The 16,018-nt window shown below is 40.2% G+C and overlaps 2 protein-coding genes across 3 annotated transcripts in view; one reads left to right on the plus strand and one right to left on the minus strand.

Moving 5' to 3' along the window:
- Positions 1–434: 434 nt before the first annotated feature.
- On the minus strand, positions 435–10,850 carry LOC129840583 (dual specificity protein phosphatase 19-like). Its single transcript, XM_055908568.1, has 4 exons — positions 10,631–10,850; positions 1,817–1,863; positions 1,580–1,732; positions 435–1,340 (listed from the first exon to the last, which is right to left on the minus strand). Exons 1-4 carry the CDS (start codon positions 10,845–10,847, stop codon positions 1,158–1,160), a joined length of 600 nt encoding a protein of 199 aa, XP_055764543.1. The 5' UTR covers positions 10,848–10,850; the 3' UTR covers positions 435–1,157.
- A 417-nt stretch (positions 10,851–11,267) lies between these two features.
- LOC129840582 (nck-associated protein 1-like) overlaps positions 11,268–16,018 on the plus strand; it is a 55,789-nt gene continuing 51,038 nt past the window's right edge. For both annotated transcript variants that reach the window (XM_055908565.1, XM_055908566.1), the window contains exon 1: positions 11,268–11,384. In XM_055908565.1, the coding sequence (XP_055764540.1) occupies positions 11,277–11,384 (108 nt within the window). In that variant the 5' untranslated portion in view covers positions 11,268–11,276. The remainder of the gene's footprint in view (positions 11,385–16,018) is intronic.

Below are 16,018 nucleotides of genomic sequence, written 5' to 3' on the forward strand. Positions count from 1 at the left end.
TATAAAGTAAGTGGGAATATTATGTTACATTGTATTTGACGTGGAACATTTTGTCTGAAACCATGTTACTGTACTGAAATTCGAATATAGTTTGCCTAATGTCAGTTTGTGACATAACAAGCCATGTATAATGTAGAGTATCATCTGAAATGCTGTGAAATATATTTTCTATAACAAAAAATATTGTATTTTCAGCTGGTGTACAAAACCGAAAGTAAAAGAAGCAAAAACAAAACTTAAGAACGGGAAGCATAGAAATAGCACACAAACAACAGATCTACCACTTCTTAGACTTGCTTTCAAAGAGTGACAGATCTAACTCACATTTCTATGTGAATTTGGTAGGGTTGCCCATAGTTACAGTGAGGGATAAAGGTATTTGATCCCGTGCTGATTTTGTACCTTTGCCCACTGACAAAGAAATGATCAGTCTATAATTTTAATGGTAGGTTTATTTGAACAGTGAGTGATAGAACAACAAAAAAATCCAGAAAAACGCTTGTCAAAAATGTTATAAATTGATTTGCATTTTAATGAGGGAAATAAGTATTTTACCCCCTCTCAATCAGAAAGATTTCTGGCTCCCAGGTGTCTTTTATACAGGTAACGAGCTGTGCACACTCTTAAAGGGATTGCTCCTAATCTCAGCTTGTTACCTGTATAAAAGACACCTGTACACAGAAGCAATCAATCAATCAGATTCCAAACTCTCCACCATGGTCAAGACTCTCCAAGGATGTCAGGGACAAGATTGTAGACCTACACATTTGCATACATTATATCGAAGGAGAATGCTTATCAATACACTGAATAAAAGTTTCAATGTTGTCCATCAGAGTGGTATACAGAGTATACAGAGTGGTATACAGCTAACTTTGATAAACAATGCTAAACTTAAATTTTTTGGGGTTGTTGAGTCAACTAAATCATTCCTATTTCAAGCTTAAGTTATGAAAGAATATTTCAGTAAGTTAGCTGGCTAACTTGATCCTGCTTTGTAGTATACCCCTGTTCCACTGGCTTCATAACAAACATATTTGCCTATGGTTTGTAATGATTTGTATTTTATTATTAGAGTGTTGCGTGTTCAGGATGTTCGGCCTACATACGACACTGCATTTATATTTCTTGTTGTGCATTTACATTGTGTAAGTTGCCTATGGTTTGTAATTCTTCAGTTGTTCATGAAATCCTTGATTGGGACGGATAGAGGGTCTTGCTTCCTTCACAACGGCAAATGCTTCATCAAACCCCAAACCTTCTCTGTACATGAGGTACCCAATTAATACTGAGGCAGCACGAGAGACTCCGGCATTGCAATGGACCAGGACAACCCCACTCTGGAGAAAAATGGGGAAAGAAATCTAAATGAACGACTTGAGAAATGTGGCAATAAGGTGTTACAAAGTTATACAAAATGTTATACAGTGCATAGGTTACTATTCATAGCAAATACCCTACCCACTCCTTATTTACTTGTTTTTATTGTTACGGCAAATCTCAATTATTGTCTTACACGTTCAGTTAACACAAAGATTCATTAATTTATACATGCACACAATAACCATTTTTATATTACCTCAGTTTTGGCTTGATCTATGAACTGTGAACATTCTTGGAGATATGAGGTGATGTCTGTTTCCGGAATATCCAGAATGGTCACTGTTTTATAACTGAATAGATCTGGGAAGTTATTTTTAACACCATAGGCGACATTCAATATATGTGAAACCTGGAAGGAAGAAGTGTTGCGTTAGGGAAACGTATATTTTTTATTGTTTAATTGAAATGCACACCACAATAGGCAAGTTTTTACCTTAAATTTCTTCAAAGTTTCTATATCTTGGGCTGCGTCTTGGGATGCTGAAAAAAAACAAACAAGTCTATCATGCCTACACAATGTTGTAACAAGGCAGGCTACTATGTGTCAACTAGACAGTACAGAAAATAATAATTTAGACTGAAGTGAATGGTTCAGTGAATCACGCTTGTGTAATGAGTAACCTTGACTGAGACCTGAAGAATTGCGTTATCGACCTGAGCTTAAGCCTAAGCTTTAGCTCAGTGGGCTAATACAACCTACAGTCTTGTGGCACACAGGAGAACCCAGTCACATTCACAGCAGTTCTAAAAGTTGTCCCAAGTCCCCCTTAAAACACTTCCGGATATTCTGAGGACCCCCTACATCGGAGATCCCATTTTTAAGAGTAAACAGTCTGCTCGATATTAATTTATTGTCGACACTCAATCTGGAATTGAAAACATTGTAATATTTGAAAGTATTTAAAAACACTTATCTTCCATAATGTGAGATATTTTGGACTTAGTGCAGTTATTTTCTATTTGCTAGGTCTCTTTGATTTTCCTAGGACCCCTGTTTGAGAACCACTGATATACACTAGGGTCTAGAATAAACCCAATAGACACTAGGCAGGTTTCCATTGACCCAGGTTTATGTGCATATTTTCTAAAGGGCTCTCTTGATAAAAATGTCTGCTCCCATCGCTGTGAATGTCTAGAGCTCTAACTTGGCTTCCTGAACTTTTATTTCAGAAAGTGTTTGTTTAAAATGTATTAATTATTTTAGATTATTGGATATAAATCAATCTCTGAAAGTGCTACTGCAGTGGATCCCAAACTTCTTTTTAGTCCCGTACCCCTTCAAACATTCAACCTCCAGCTGCATACCCCCTCTAGCACCAGGGTGAGTGCACTCTCAAATGTTGTTTTTTGCTATCATTGTAAGCTTGTCACCCCCCCGCACACATACGATACATTTATTAAACATAAGAATGAGTGATCGTTTCTGTCACAACCCGGCTCGTGGGAAAGAGTGACAAAGAGGTCTTACAGGACCAGGGCACAAATAATAATAATCAATAATTTTGCTCTTTATTTAGCCATCTTACATATAAAACCTTATTTGTTCATCAAATTGTGAATAACTCACCACAGGTTAATGAGAAGTGTGTGCTTGAAAGGATGCACATAACTCTACAATGTTTGGTTGTATTGGAGAGAGTCTCAGTCTTAAATAATTTTTCACACACAGTCTGTGCCTGTATTTCATTTTCATGCTAGTGAGGGCCGAGAATCCACTTTCACATACATGGTTGCAAAGAGCATCATTGTCTTACCAGCGGGATTTGCCAAGGCAAGAAACTTTGAGCGCAGCCCTATCCAGAAATCTGGCAGTGGCTTCTGATTAAATTCAATTTTCACAGAACTGCTTTCTGCAATTTCGATGAGGCTCTCTTGTTCAGATATCGGTAAGTGGACTGGAGGCAGGGCATGAAAGGGATAACGAATCCAGTCGTTTGTGTCGTCCGTTTTGGGAAAGTACCTGCGTAATTGCACACCCAGCTCACTCAGGTGCTTCGCTATATCACATTTAACACTGTGCGTAAGCTTGAGTTCATTTGCACACAAAAAAAAAACTATGATGGAAAGACCTGTGTGTTGTCCTTGTTAATGCAGACAGAAAAGAGCTCCATCTTCTTAATCATAGCCTCAGTTTTGTCCCGCACATTGAATATAGTTGCGGAGAGTCCCTGTAATCCTAGATTCAAATCATTACCCAGATAGGCCAGTCGTGTGAGAAACTCGTCATCATGCAAGCGGTCAGACAAGCGAAAATGATGGTCAGTAAATAACTTTAAGCTCATCTCTCAATTAAAAGAAAAAAGTGTCAATACCTTGCCCCTTGTTAACCAGCGCACTTCTGTATGTTGTAAAAGCATTACATGATCGCTGCCCATATCATTGCATAATGCCGAAAATACACGAGAGATCAGTGGCCTTGCTTTAACAAAGGTAACCATTTTCACTGTAGTGTCCAAAACATCTTTCAAGCATTCCCTTGGCAGCAAGAGCCTCTCAGTGGATGCTGCAGTGTACCCAAGTGGCGTCGGGAGCAACTGCTTGCATGCGTGTTACCACTCCTATGTCTCCCTGTCATGGCTTTTGCGCCATTAGTACAGATACCAACACATCTTGATCACCAAAGTCCATGTGATGTCACAAAGCTGTCCAGTACTTTACAAATATCCTCTCCTGTTGTCCTGGTATCCAGAAGAGGATGTCTTGCTTAATTGACCCCCCATAAACGTAACAGACTTATACCAGGAGCAGTGGAGGAGCAGTCTGCCACGTCTGTTGACTCAGTTGACCCAGTTGTAACGAATGTAATTCACTGGCTTGTATGCGAAGCAGTAATTGTTTCAAAACATCTCCTGCCATGTCACTGATGCGTCGTGAAACAATGTTGTTTGATGAAGTCATTGTCTGTATAGTTTTTTTGACTTTCCCCCCCAGCATTGTCCCAGCCATATCCACGTCAGCAGGAATAATTAAGTCCTCCACAATAGTATGGGGCTTGCCTGTCCTAGCCACTCGGTAGCTCACCATATCAGACGCTTCTAGCCCCTTCTTATTAATGGTATCTGTCTTTATTCTCGTTCAAAACTCCCGTGGCTTATTTTTCAAATTGTCATGTTTAGTTTCTAAATGTCTACGCAAGAGTGAAGGTTTCCCGCAAGAGAGTAGCGGTTAATGTGATTGGATGTTAATTATTTGACTAGGCTACCTGTATTTGACATTGTGTTGTTATTTCGCTGAACACTAGATGGTTTAATTTTATTTTTGGCAGTGTAACAAGGCAACTCCGGCAAGAAAAAAACCTCAACCAAATGTTTAGCCCCATTGGAAAATATAAATGTACTGTTTGAAAATGTGAAGAAAAAAAGCAAAAAAAAAGGGAATCACATTTTATTTGGTGTTCTCCCTACTGCATTGCGTACCCCAGTTTGGGAATACCTGTGCTACTGTGATGACACCACTCTCTCCTGCTGCACTATGATTACAGCCATGTGCTTTGTCAGTGGCTTTGACATAGGGTTCAGAGGGCCGGTAGGAAAAGATGGCGGAAGTGGATGCTGAGTTCGAGTCAACCAGCGTGTCACGATAGTTGGTGAAAATAAATGTTCTGAATGGACAACAGCAGTAGTGAAAACTGGAACAAAAAGGAAATTGTCTAAAATCGGAGTGGAGGATGTGCATGAATGATAATGATTCGCTTCTTGTTGGGATGCGTTTGCTGAGTAAGGATGCATATGTGGGAAACCCATTTGAGATGTCAACTGGTGAAGTATGCGCTGGGAAAAGTGGAGTCTGTCAGAGTGACTATGAGCCTCAAAAGAATCCGGACAACAGAAGTTTTGTGTTTTGAACTTCGGAGTAGAGCACCCATCAAAAGAGTCATCTCAGGGGTGACGACAGATATTAAGGTTGAACACATGGACAAAAGATGTGCTTTTCTTTCAAAAACAAGGACATTTCTAAGTGACCCCAAACTTTTGAACGGTAGTGTATATCAGATCCCTACACAGGTTCAAGGGGAACTTGGGAGGGCGGGTCTTCCGGCGCCAGTACCCCTTGCAACTCTTCAGATGTAAAATCCTTGAGTCCCAAAAACTTTTCTTTGAGACTTGTGCCGTACAGTTTATAACTGTGGCAATGAACTCCACAAAATCCCCTTTAACACACAATGTATCTTTTGACTGGCAGCAAACATTTACTACAGCCTGTGGTGCGTCCACTAACATATGTTAACTAGCATCACTTGTTTTCTCAATTATTTTAAATCGCTTCCGCATATTCGATTAACCGCTCAAACCTTTTCCACCTCAATCTCCTTTACCCTTACAGGGAACTTCAGGAAATCAGGATCATGATCCCCACCACAAGTGCAACATCGTCCTTCTACACACCGTTCTTCAATATACTCTGTCCGTTTGCACACCCTTGCAACATGGCAAAATCCGTAAAAAATATTACACTGCAATGGTTTGAGGACGAAAGCTCTTACAGCATATCTTACATAACCAAGCTTCATATGCGTGGGTATTTGCTCTTTATCAAAAAACAGGACCGACAGATGTTATTTTTCCCCATTCCCCCAGCGGGTCAGACGCCGGGCATCAACCACACCAGGACTTTTCTTCATTAAAATAACATCAAATTGATCAGAAATACAGCGTAGACATTGTTAATGTTGTAAATGACTATTGAAGCTGGAAACGGCTGATTTTTTATGTAATATCTACATAGGTGTACAGAGGCCCATTATCAGCAACCATGTGTTCCAATGGCACGTTGTGTTAGCTAATCCAAGTTTATCATTTTAAAAGGCTAATTGATTATTAGAAAACACTTTCTGCAATTATGGTAACACAGCTGAAAACTGTTGTTCTGATTAAAGAAGCAATAAAACTGGTCTTCTTTAGACTAGTTGAGTATCTGGAGCATCAGCATTTGTGGGTTTGATTACAGGCTCAAAACGCCAGAAAAAAATTACTTTCTTCTGAAACTCATCAGTTTTGCGGGTACGATTTAATGAAGCTGCTAGTTGAGCACTTGTGAGGCGTCTGCTTTTCAAACTAGACACTAATGTACTTGTGCTCTTGCTCAGTTGTGAGCAAGAGGACACCTCCTACTCCTCTTTCTATTCTGGTTAGTGCCAGTTTGCGCTGTTCTGTGAAAGAAACTCATTTTTTTGGCAATAGCCTTCAATTCTCAGAACAAGAATAGACTGATGAGTTTCAGAAAAAAGTTATTTGTTTCTGACCCCAAACTTTGGAACAGTAGTGTGTATATTTGTACACTGCTCAAAAAAATAAAGGGAACACTTAAACAACACAATGTAACTCCAAGTCAATCACACTTCTGTGAAATCAAACTGTCCACTTAGGAAGCAACACTGTTTGACAATACATTTCACATGCTGTTGTGCAAATGGAATAGACAAAAGGTGGAAATTATAGGCAATTAGCAAGACACCCCCAATAAAGGAGTGGTGACCACAGACCACTTCTCAGTTCCTATGCTTCCTGGCTGATGTTTTGGTCACTTTTGAATGCTGGCGGTGCTTTCACTCTAGTGGTAGCATGAGACGGAGTCTACAACCCACACAAGTGGCTCAGGTAGTGCAGCTCATCCAGAATGGCACATCAATGCGAGCTGTGGCAAGGTTTGCTGTGTCTGTCAGCGTAGTGTCCAGAGCATGGAGGCGCTACCAGGAGACAGGCCAGTACATCAGGAGACGTGGAGGAGGCCGTAGGAGGGCAACAACCCAGCAGCAGGACCGCTACCTCCGCCTTTGTGCAAGGAGGAGCACTGCCAGAGCCCTGCAAAATGACCTCCAGCAGGCCACAAACGGTACGACGTTCATCTGTACAAACAATAGTACGCAAGTATAAACACCATGGGACCACGCAGCCATCATACCGCTCAGGAAGGAGACGCATTATGTCTCCTAGAGATGAACGTACTTTGGTGCGAAAAGTGCAAATCAATCCCAGAACAACATCAAAGATCCTTGTGAAGATGCTGGAGGAAACAGGTACAAAATAATCTATATCCACAGTAAAATCAGTCCTATATTGACATAACCTGAAAGGCCGCTCAGCAAAGAAGAAGCCACTGCTCCAAAACCGCCATAAAAAAGCCAGAGTACGGTTTGCAACTGCACATGGGGACCAAGATCGTACTTTCTGGAGAAATGTCCTCTGGTCTGATGAAACAAAAATAGAACTGTTTGGCCATAATGACAATCCTTATGTTTGGAGGAAAACGGGGAAGCCTTGCAAGACAAAGAACACCATCCCAACCGTGAAGCACGGGTATGGCAGCATCATGTTGTGGGGGTGCTTTATGCAGGAGGGACTGGTGCACTTCACAAAATAGATGGCATCATGAGGCAGGAGAATTATGCGGATATATCGAAGCAACATCTCAAGACATCAGCCAGGAAGTTAAAGCTTGGTCGCAAATGGGTCTTCCAAATGGACAATGACCCCAAGCATACTTCCAAAGTTGTGGCAAAATGGCTTGAAGACAACAAAGTCAAGGTATTGGAGTGGCCATCACAAAGCCCAAACCTCAATCGTATAGAAATTGGTGGGCAGAACTGAAAAAGCATGTTCGAGCAAGGATGCCTACAAACCTGACTCAGTTACACCAGCTCTGTCAGGAGGAATGGGCCAAAATTCACCCAACTTATTGTGGGAAGCTTGTGGAAGGGTACCCCAAACATTTGACCCAAGTTAAACAATTTAAAGGCAATACTACCAAATACTAATTGATTGTATGTAATCTTCTGACCCCTGGGAATGTGATGACTGAAAAAAAAGCTTTAGTAAATCATTCTCTCTACTATTATTCCTACATTTCACATTCTTAAAATAAAGTAATGATCCTAACTGACCTAAGACAGGGAATTCTTACTAGGATTAAATGTCAGGAATTGTGAAAAATGTATTTGGCTAAGGTGTATGTAAACTTCCGACTTCAACTGTAGTATCCTAGCGAAACTAGTGCATGATTGTGTGAATAAGACAGTTTGCCTGACTCAGTAAATTGGATTATGGCCTATACTTCGCAGACAGGAAAGTGAATAGAATATAAGCATCACATGGCTGACACTGGACTCCGACACAGTCCTGTCGCTATGGTTCAGAAAGACAGAGACTGGCTGGGCCAACAGCTCACTTTGCCTCATTTACACTATAGCCCTACAGCCAAACCAAGCCAAGCTGAACTGTAGGCCTGTATTGGGCTTGCCTGGTTACAAATCCACCATAGTTGCTAGAACTGTGATGGAAATGACAATATGAAAAGAAAATAGAGCCAACATAGTACAGTTCACGTAGGGATGGACACATCCATTCGGATATCCGGATAAACGTTAGTATTTGATTACTTGAGTGACTGAAAAATTATTATTTGATATCTTACTATGGTTTTGATTTTACAGATACAATACATAACATTTCCTGCCATTCAATAGAGAGCAATAGTATATTTTTGTAGGCACTACTCCGCCATGGCTCTTTGGCCAAAGCTTATGGGGAAATTATTGTTTTTTATCGATAAACGCCGAAAATAAGGTCTGTAGTTTAACACAGGTTTAGGAGATCTTATACGTTTTGTGCTAGGAGATACAGTATGTAACCACTCTCAAATTCATAGACATAGCTTTGAATATTCATTATATCAAAAGGATAGTTTTAACCATGTTGAGGCTATAGGCCTACACTACAGTGTTTCTTTACAGTTACATTGTTTACAAATAGTGGAGTAGAAAAAGCTTATATTTTGGGTTCTGATAGGGTTAAAATGTTTAAATGTATTTGGCTAAGGTGTATGTAAACTTCAACTGTGTATATATATATATTTTTTTTTACAGAAGTGGTGTAACGCTCGTCGTTAGGTGGAAGAGAGGAGGACCAAAGCGCAGCGTGGTATGTTTCCATATTTATTGGAAACACTTAACACGAACAAAACAATAAACAGAAAATGAAACTAACGACGCTACAGACCTGAACATGTGAACATACAGACAACGAAGAACGCAATGAACAGGAACAATCACCCACAAACAAACAGTGAGAACAGCCTACCTAAATATGGTTCCCAATCAGAGGAAACCTAAAACACCTGCCCCTGTTTGAGAACCATATCAGGTTAGTTGACAACCCTAAACCAAACATAGAAACACATAACATAGAATGCCCATCCAGCTCACGTCCTGACCAACTAAACAAGACTAAACAAAGGAAATAAGGTCAGGAACGTGACAAGTGGTTTGATTTAGTTTAAAAAAAAATCTTTTTTGGGGGGTGTTGTACTTTTTCCCATGTTTGGAAATCTTGTTTCTGTCCTGCATATTAGCTTGCAGTGCATAAAAAAATGTGCGATCGCCAATATATCAAAGACGAATACATAGGGCTCATCCAGGAGTTGATGGACAGTCGGAAGAGCAAATGAAATGGTAGGAGGGCCATCCCAACTTCAAGTGGTTTCCAATTTTATGTCCTACATCATACAGGCTCAGAAAATATACTCTGTCTGTGGGAACCAAGGCTATTGCTCAATGCAAGCCATTTCGATCTATGGTGTACACAGATCAATTTATAAGCGGAAATGGCGGTTGGAACCGGGACCAGCACCGCGCAGGTCCCCTAAACAGAGAACTTTACATTTAATAGGATTATTCTAAATGACTACTGCTTTTTAAAGAAATGTTTTCAACTATAAAAATGTTTCTTTACACCCACAAGACACTTTCAAGACTTGCTTTTCTGGTTGGCTGGCATGTTTCACCATCCAATTATTTAAGATCTAAAGTAGTGCAAATTTCACCATGGCATGGACCATGGCGATACATTGGCACATGATTATTTGAATATGGCAAATATTAGTAAATTATTGTATTCTATCCCACCCACTACACTGTTATTCAACACTTGGGGTGGGTTGCACCAACTCTTAAACTGGGTTAAAAATCAACAATTCATATTGTTGCACCAAATTCTAAACCTAGAATAAATTAAATCCTTCCTCTAATCTAAATTTAGTTTCACTATAAAACATGGTTTAAATGAATCTATGTTGGTGCGACCCACTTGTGTGACGTCATTACGTCCTGACGTTGTCTACACGAGACAGTTAAAAGGAAACGCTCGATATAAAATAGATGCGAAAATGATGTTCTATGTAAACTTTCTAAATGTCGACAACAACAAAATGTCACTGGACAATTTAATGTAAACAACTAATGATGATGCCTTACAGAGCAGTAGAAATGGCTTGATAATGCCAACATGAAGATCCAAACTGGTATCTTGAACAAATCCATAGCCTGACATCCCTGGTTCCTCAATTTCGAGCACGTTGGAGTCGTCCATTGTTTCTATATGCCGTCGCCCGAGCACAGTTGTCACAACAGTGCTTTGCTTTTTCAGTTTTGTTTTCGAAAATCCTTGAATTTCCTGTGCAAGTGAATGCATTGCATCTGTCAAATGGGTCTTTGCAAGCACAAATACTGAGAACCGCTAATCTCGCTAGCAGTATTATGTAATCCAATGAAGTGCTCGCGTTTTTATTGCAAACTAACGTCTTTCCGAACGCTAGCTATCGGGCTACCACCTGTCACAGTCATACAAACGGGAAATATGAACGGGATTGTGTCACGTGAACAGAGAGTCGTGTTGCAGGGAGCAGCCTCGTTCTGAGCGGGGGGCAACACCTAGGTAGCGAGAAAGAAAAACAGGGAGACGGGTGGATTGTGGGTTTGTTAGCCTTGATGTTTTCCTGAAATGGACGAATTGTAACACTATAACACGATTTTTATTACAGCAAGTATTTATTCTATACCAACACTATACTGCGAAGATACAGGACACATTTTGGGTTGAGGAACACCGTGAACAAGTAAAATGTCACGGGGGGCAATGCAGCCGAGCCAGCAAAAGCTGGCCGAGAAATTTACCATCCTTAACGACAGGGGAATCGGGATGCTCACCCGGGTCTATAACATCAAAAAGGTAACCAAGATATGTCTGTTACATTCTTCTTAAGTTCATAAATGTATATATAAATGCATCCATTCTTAGGTAAGTAAATAGAAACCTGTGTTTGGTTCTAATAATATAACGTTACATGACTGGTGCAAAGCATCGGGAATGTTCAGCAATCAGTGCAAGGCCTTAATGCCAGCTAGCCTGATGGTAGGCAGAGCTAGCTAATCGTCCTCATCTTGTAGTAGCTCGTTAGGCAGAAAGCTCAGGTGGGTGCATAGCCAGAAACGACATTCTGTACGGTCTACTATCTAGCTATCATTATAGATATTAGGTCTGATTTCAAGAATCCGTACGTCTGTTAACACACAACATTAGCTAGCTAACTATGATCAGCCCCCAAGCCCTTCAATTGATAGTTTGCTGTTGAGTGTGATGATAAGTGAACGTGTTGATGACAGCAATTTAGGTAGCATGCTAGTAGTGATGGGGGCGGGGGGGGGGTATTTTAGTCGATATCGTTTTGACTATCGCAATATGTTTAGAGCACTTATTTCCATGATTGATCAAAACGAGTTCTCATGGCTCGCTCTTGTCCATCTGCAGCAGAGACATGGTGAGCAATATGTTTGGAACATCGAATCACAATGAAATCACAGTATCAAATCACCATACCGGGTGTACAGCAAAGTAAAATACTGCAATGATAGACTATGGTATAAAACCCTCAATTTGGAGACTATCGCAATATGAGAGCTACTGGGTGTGCATGATTTTGATCCAATCTTTTTCAAGGTCTTGTTGAGCAGCTGACTTGTTTTTTAATATGTTGTGTTAGCGCAGGGCTTGAGCAAAAGCCTGTACACCCAGTAGCTCTCCTGGATTGTTGGCCAGCATGCACCATTACAATTACAACCAAATACTCTGTCTTTATTAAATAATTCTCTAATTCAATGATCCAGGTACCAAATGGCTAAGGTGGGCGACTTCTAAGCAAAGTAGCTAACTAAGACATGTTTGGGATGGTGTTGTGCCGAAAATCACCCCCCCCCCCCTGACAGAGTTCATCCCCCCTTCGCGTTCTTCATTGCTGGGACTTGCTTGCTAGTTGAGATTTCTGCTCTTCACTCCGTTGTCAGTTTAGCTTACATTTCTCAAATCTTAGTAGCAGAAAGCATTTTTGTCTGCAGTTTTCGGTTTGGCTATTTGTTTCATTATGGCACCCTGGGCAAACCTCTCTCCCCCCCCCCCCCCCCCCTATTAGTATTTTATTTTTGAAAGTGTAAGGATAATAATTCAGCCGGAGTTGTTCTGAAATGTTTATTGCTTGCCAACATTTTACTCCCTCTGTGTAATAAAACGCATACATTCATTATTAATTTCGGTTGCCTATCCTGACGTGAAGTTTGTTCTATAGAAAGTATTTGACTCTGATGTGTTCCACTAAGTATTTGACTCTAGTCACAAAATGAAGGAAATTAGAAGGGGGGAGAATTCAGGCAGGGGGGAGATTTTCGGCACAACACCGGGACGATACCAGTATGACAATATTTTTGAACGTTGTCAGAAGTACATTGTATAGAGGAGAATCTCAGTTTTTCCAAGAGTGTCAGAATTATTTCTTAACATCCAATTTTGAGCGCTTGGAAGGCGGTTTTACAACCAGAGTATGCAGCATTGGTTTCATCAACTGTGCATCATATCAACTTTGTCGGCCTTCTGCGGTTATAAACTTGTGCCGGTGGAAAGTGCTTTTATAAAATAATTTTTGGGGGGGCGGGGTATCACACATGACAATTATATTAATGCATGCTAATAGTTAACTAGCGAGATAACCGGCCAAACTACACAATATGTTTTGAATTGAATCTAGCTAGTCTGTTGTATTATTTTACCTGCTACTGCAATGTCTCTCTCTCTCTCCTCTGGCAACGGCCCACTGGCGCACACCTTGACTTTTCTAGGATTTTCATTGCTGACCAAAAATTTGCTATAACTGGGCAAATAACTCAATAACTAGCAATGAATATTGCACATGTGGCTAGGCACGTTTTGACATAAAAAAAAAAACGCATCTCTTGACTGCAGGATTGAAAGCCCTACAATAATTATACTCTGATGCGCTCTGCAAAGATTAGGAGGACCGTGCGCAACACAGCACATACGGAGAACATTTTGATCCGGTTCTGATCGGAGTAGCCTAATTGTTTGACATAGATTTTAACGTTATTAAAAAAATAATAATAATAATCCTTGTCCATGTGGACAATCTATAATCTGCTTCTTTTTTTTTTTTTTTACTTGCCAAGCGGACAAGCGTTTAATGTCAAGCTCAATGATTCTTGAGGATATAACAAAAAAATCCCTCATGAGTTTAGTTCAACTCAACTGTTGTACTCTATCAGACCCCAAAATATAAGCTTGTTTTACTCCACTATTTGTAAACAATGTAATTGTAAAGAAACACTGTAGGCCTATAGCCTCAACATGGTTAAAACTATCATTTTGATATCATGAATGGTCAAAGCTATGTCTATGAATTTGAGAGTGGTTACATACTGTATCTCCTAGCACAAAAGGAATAAGATCTCCTAAACCTGTGTTAAACTACAGACCTTATTTTCGGCGTTTATCCATAAAAAATATTAATTTCACCGTAAGCTTTGGCCAAAGAGCCATGGCGGAGTAGTGCCTACAAAAATATACTATTACTATTGCTCTATTGAATGGCAGGAAATGTTATGTATTGTATCTGTAAAATCAAAACCATAGTAAGATATCAAATAATAATTTTTCAGTCACTCAAGTAATCGAATACTAACGTTTATCCGGATATCCGAATGGATGTGTCCATCCCTACGTGAACTGTACTATGTTGGCTCTATTTTCTTTTCATATTGTCATTTCCATCACAGTTCTAGCAACTATGGTGGATTTGTAACCAGGCAAGCCCAATACAGGCCTACAGTTCAGCTTGGCTTGGTTTGGCTGTAGGGCTATAGTGTAAATGAGGCAAAGTGAGCTGTTGGCCCAACCAGTCTCTGTCTTTCTGAACCATAGCGACAGGACTGTGTCGGAGCCCAGTGTCAGCCATGTGATGCTTATATTCTATTCACTTTCCTGTCTGCGAAGTGTAGGCCATAATCCAATTTACTGAGTCAGGCAAACTGTCTTATTCACACAATCATGCACTAGTTTCGTTAGGATACTACAGTTGAAGTCGGAAGTTTACATATACCTGAGCCAAATACTTTTAAACTCAGTTTTTCACAATTCCTGACATTTAATCCTAGTAAAAATTCCCTGTCTTAGGTCAGTTAGGATCACCACTTTATTTTAAGAATGTGAAATGTCAGAATAATAGTAGATAGAATCATGTATTTCAGCTTTTATGTCTTTCATCACATTCCCAGTGGGTCAGAAGTTTACATACTAATTGATTGTATTTGGTAGCATTGCCTTTAACTTGGGTCAAATGTTTCAGGTAGCCTTCCACAAGTTTCCCACGATAAGTTGGGTGAATTTTGTAACTGAGTCAGGTTTGTACTTGCTCGCACATGCTTTTTCAGTTATGCCCACACCTTTTCTATGGGATTGAGGTCAGGGCTTTGTGATGGCCACTCCAATACCTTGACTTTGTTGTCTTCAAGCCATTTTGCCACAACTTTGGAAGTATGTTTGGGGTCATTGTCCATTTGGAAGACCCATTTGCGACCAAGCTTTAACTTCCTGACTGATGTCTTGAGATGTTGCTTCGATTCATCCACATCATGAAGCCATCTGTTTTGTGAAGTGCACCAGTTCCTCCTGCAGCAAAGCACCCCCACAACATGGTTGCCATCCCCGTGCTTCACGGTTGGGATGGTGCTCTTCGTCTTGCAAGCCTCCCCCTTTTTCCTCCAAACATAACAATGGTCATTATGGCCAAACAGTTATATTTTTGTTTCATCAGACCAGAGGACATTTCTCCAAAAAGTACGATCTTTGTCCCCATGTGTAGTTGCAAACCGTGGTCTGGCTTTTTTATGGCGGTTTTGGAGTAGTGGCTTCTTCCTTGCTGTCTATAGGACTCATTTTACTGTGGTTATAGATACTTTTGTACCTGTTTCCTCCAGCATCTTCACAAGGTCCTTTGCTGTTGTTCTGGGATTGATTTGCACTTTTCGCACAAAAGTACGTTCATCTCTAGGAGACAGAACGTATCTCCTTCCTGAGTGGTATGACGGCTGTGTGGTCCCATGGGGTTTATACTTTCGTAATATTGTTTGTACAGATGAACGTGATACCTTCAGGTGTTTTTCTGAGGTCTTGGCTGACTTCTTTTGATTTGCCCATGATGTCCAGCAAAGAGGCACTGAGTTTGAAGGTAGGCCTTGAAATGCATCCACAGTTACACCTCCAATTGACTCAAATGATGTCAATTAGCCTATCAGTGGCTTCTAAAGCCATGACATAATTTTTCTGGAATTAAAGGCAAAGTCAACTTAGTGTATGTAAACTTCTGACTCACTGACATTTTGATATATTTTTACTTAAAAGTGAAATAATCTCTCTGTAAACAATTGTTGGAAAAATGACTTGTGTCATGCACAAAGTAGATGTCCTAACCGACTTGCCAAAACTATAGTTTGTTAACAAGAAATTTGTGGAGTGGTTGAAAC

This window comes from Salvelinus fontinalis, chromosome 41, assembly GCF_029448725.1.
Source record: "Salvelinus fontinalis isolate EN_2023a chromosome 41, ASM2944872v1, whole genome shotgun sequence".
In the NCBI taxonomy this organism is placed as follows: Eukaryota; Metazoa; Chordata; class Actinopteri; order Salmoniformes; family Salmonidae; genus Salvelinus; species Salvelinus fontinalis.